The following is a 3,385-nucleotide window of genomic DNA, read 5'->3' as shown; positions in this document are numbered from 1 at the left end:
TTTTTTGTTATCGCTGATACCCACAAACACTTGAGCCTCACCTAATTAAACACTAAAACAGCCTCCCAAACACCGAGCCCGTTATACCTGATGGAGATATCTTTGGTGGAAAGGTCACGCCCTTTTTAATGAATGTAAAGAGTTGATTACTTGAAACTGAGACTTGCAGGTCTGAAATATGGGAACGTTTGCGAGGTCTTGGTATGTGTAATATGCAGGTTACTAGATAGCTTGAAAGAAAAGAACGCATTCGGGATTTATTCAGAAGCAAGATGGACCGAACAATGGACCGAATGAAGTATTGATCGCACAGAGCACGAGATCGACCGATCCGGGCTACCTGGATCGACCGATCCCCGGTTTCATCCACAGATCGACCGATCCGAGCCATGTGGATCGACCGATCTCAGGCGCTACGGGCTCCACACGCACAAACGAGCTTTTCACTCCTTTTTACCCACTCCCCTCAAGAATTCACAAAAGAACTGGACCTTTGAGACTCAGAAAAGACCAGGGGCGACCAAGGAGGAGATTTACAAGTTCTAGAGAGAAGATTTGAGTGTTTTGTACTTGTTTTGGTGTGATTTGTGAAGATTTGTAAAGGAGTTCATCTCAAAACCATTTGGAGAAGATCTTCTGAACCTTTACTCTGTTTTAATACAATCTTATCATGTTTTCTTCATCAAAATCGTTTTGTTCTTGCTTAGTTATGTGTGAGTAGTCATCTAGTTGGGTTTAGGGGTTCTCATAGGGGATTTCTTGATGTTTTGATCCATAAAACGTGTGTAGACTAAGGGATTACGTTTTGGTTCTTCTTCTAATGGATTTCTTACTGCTTGAACTGAATTGATCACTTAGTTCATGATTTCAGATTGTTTGATGCACCGAAAGTGATTGTTTGAACTTCCGAAAATACTTTAGATGAGCAAAGTGTCCTTAACCCTCGGAAGTTGATGTTATTGCGCTTTGTGAACATATTGAACCTGTTCTTAATGCTTGTTTAGAAATTGAAACTCAGCGGAAGTTAGTGTGGAGATTTCTATAACATAGAGAATTAGCGCTACGGAAGTAGGTTAATTCTAATATCGTGTTTGAGTTCTAGACGGTTCTTAATATATCCCTGTGTCTTCCATTAATTGTATCTTGATTAAAAAGAAATCCCTGAGAATTCCCAATGCCCAACGTTTGTTTTAAAATAGTTTTCAAATCGTTTAAATCATCTTTTTACATGCTTGTTTATGTTTTGTGACACCTAAGAAAATTAAATAAGAACCATCAAAAATATATCTTGATTCGCTGTAGCTATTAACTTGTCTGCAACTCTACGTGTGATCATCGGTCCCTGTGGATTCGATCCCGCATTACTACTGCGTACTTTACTGTGCACTTGCAGTTAGATAATCGGGTTAAAACTCGAGACATCACCTGTGCAAGCCTAATGCAGGCTCTGTTTCGACAATGAGAGAGCTCCTGATTAGTAACACCAGAATGATCAATCTTCCTCCTACTCAGTGCCGGTCCGGACTTATCAGGCGCCTAAAGCGTACTTAAAAAATATGCCTATTTTTTGAAAAATCATTTATCAGCCTCGAATGTAGAAATATTATAATAATTTATGTTTGTTAGAATGTCATTTTTAAAAAGCTACAGAAACCTACAAAGAAAAAAAGAAAAAAGTTTATATGACATATGCAGCTATTCATATGAATATCAATTAAAAACAAACTTGGAATATGAAGAATTGATCATTTGAGTTTTTAATTGTTATAGTTTCTGTAGCTAATAACAAATATCGGAAGAAATACACAAAAAGACGTAAAGAAAATAAATTTTTGTTAGTTGTTATTAAAACAGAAAAATAAATAATTATGTTTTGTTTAATTAAATTATTTATTTATTCTCACACTACTTAATATAACATGTGCAGTTGTTAGATTAAGTACTAACCGTTCCTATATGTATTAATGAATAAATCAAATTTTGTTGTATTATCATCAAAAAGGACAAAAGTATTATTATAAATAAAATGGAATAAGAAGTCAGTTTCGAACTCCTGACTTGTTATTCATGAGGACAAGTTAACAACCACTAGCCTAAGGACAACTTTTAAGCAAACTTTGGCGCCCCCAAAATATGTATAATATTTGGCGCCTAAAACCCTTGTTTTATGGGCTTTAGCCCAGGGCCGGACCTGCTCCTACTGGTCTGGTATCCTCTCCTATTTACCCTTGGCTTTATTGGTACCTATGGAAAAACCGAAACAGGCTGATCTTTGAGAATAAGTCTTGGTCCGAAGCTGAACTGATCCGTAAAGTTCTCTATGATGCCCGTGCTTGGGAAGAAGTTTCTCAAGCGGTTAAACACCCGTCCCCCCGATGTACTCGCTCTGCACTCCCTACTCCGGAATTGAAGGGTATCTCCTGCTTCACTGACGGAGCATGGGACCCGATATCTGGACATAGCGGACAAGGATGGGCATTTGTCGACCCTGCTGGTGACGTGATAAGACACTACTCCTCCAACCGTCTTCATGTAGCTATGCCCATAGTGGCGGAAGCTCTAGTGGTAAAGGCTGCTCTTTAGGATGCAGTCACTCATGATTTCCTTCAGTTGAACGTGTTCTCTGATTCGAAGTCTCTTGTCAACCTTCTCAACTCCTCCTCCTCGACAGTTCTTCTTCACAGTGTGCTGTTTGATATTAGAGTGTTGTGTGGTCGGTTTGACTCTATCTCTTTTTCCTTTGTTTCCCGGTCAGATAATGTTGTTGCAGACTCTTTGGCAAAGAACGCCTTTCGTTTATCTGTAACCCCTCCTGTTGGAGTGTAACTTTATTTTATATCAATCAAGTGGTTTGCCCAAAAAAAAAAGAATACTGCATCTGAAAATTGTATGAAATTTCTGACGCCATTAAATCCAGCGTCAGAAAAGTGGAAGTACGCAGGCGTTTCTGAAAAGCCAGCGATCGAAACTAAGAAGACGATGCCGTTAATTATTTAATTTCCTTCGTATTTTTCAGCCGCTGGCCGCTGCGGCAGCGTTAACCAAAAGAACAGAGCTAACACTAGGCCTGGGCATTTCGTAGTCTCTTCCTCTTCCTCATCTCCTTCCAAAGCATCATCAATAGCATCTCCCATCACCTCAGAGACCATCTCCATCTTCTCGTTCTGCCTCTCAAACTCTTGCATGATTTTCTGCAGAGAAGGCAGGTTCATCTGCCTGTTCATTTGCCCCATTGCTTTAGTCACACCTTTCATTGCCTCTCCCATTGCTTGTGTTGATTTCAGTTTGGATAATTTGGATAAAATATTGGTTATTTAATGTAAAATATCGGTTATTTAAGGTAAAATATCAAATAATTAGGATGATTTAGATAAAAATTTTGGAT

The 3,385-nt window shown here is 38.8% G+C and overlaps 1 protein-coding gene across 1 annotated transcript in view; it reads left to right on the top strand.

Moving 5' to 3' along the window:
* Positions 1 to 2,583, top strand: part of LOC106340250 — an 8,925-nt gene extending 6,342 nt beyond the window's left edge. The window contains exon 2 of the mRNA XM_013779134.1: positions 2,265 to 2,583. Coding sequence (XP_013634588.1) covers positions 2,265 to 2,583 — 319 coding nt within the window. The remainder of the gene's footprint in view (positions 1 to 2,264) is intronic.
* Positions 2,584 to 3,385: the final 802 nt, after the last annotated feature.

This window comes from Brassica oleracea, chromosome C1, assembly GCF_000695525.1.
Source record: "Brassica oleracea var. oleracea cultivar TO1000 chromosome C1, BOL, whole genome shotgun sequence".
Taxonomy (NCBI): domain Eukaryota; kingdom Viridiplantae; phylum Streptophyta; class Magnoliopsida; order Brassicales; family Brassicaceae; genus Brassica; species Brassica oleracea.
This window is presented reverse-complemented; position numbering and strand designations above follow the sequence as displayed.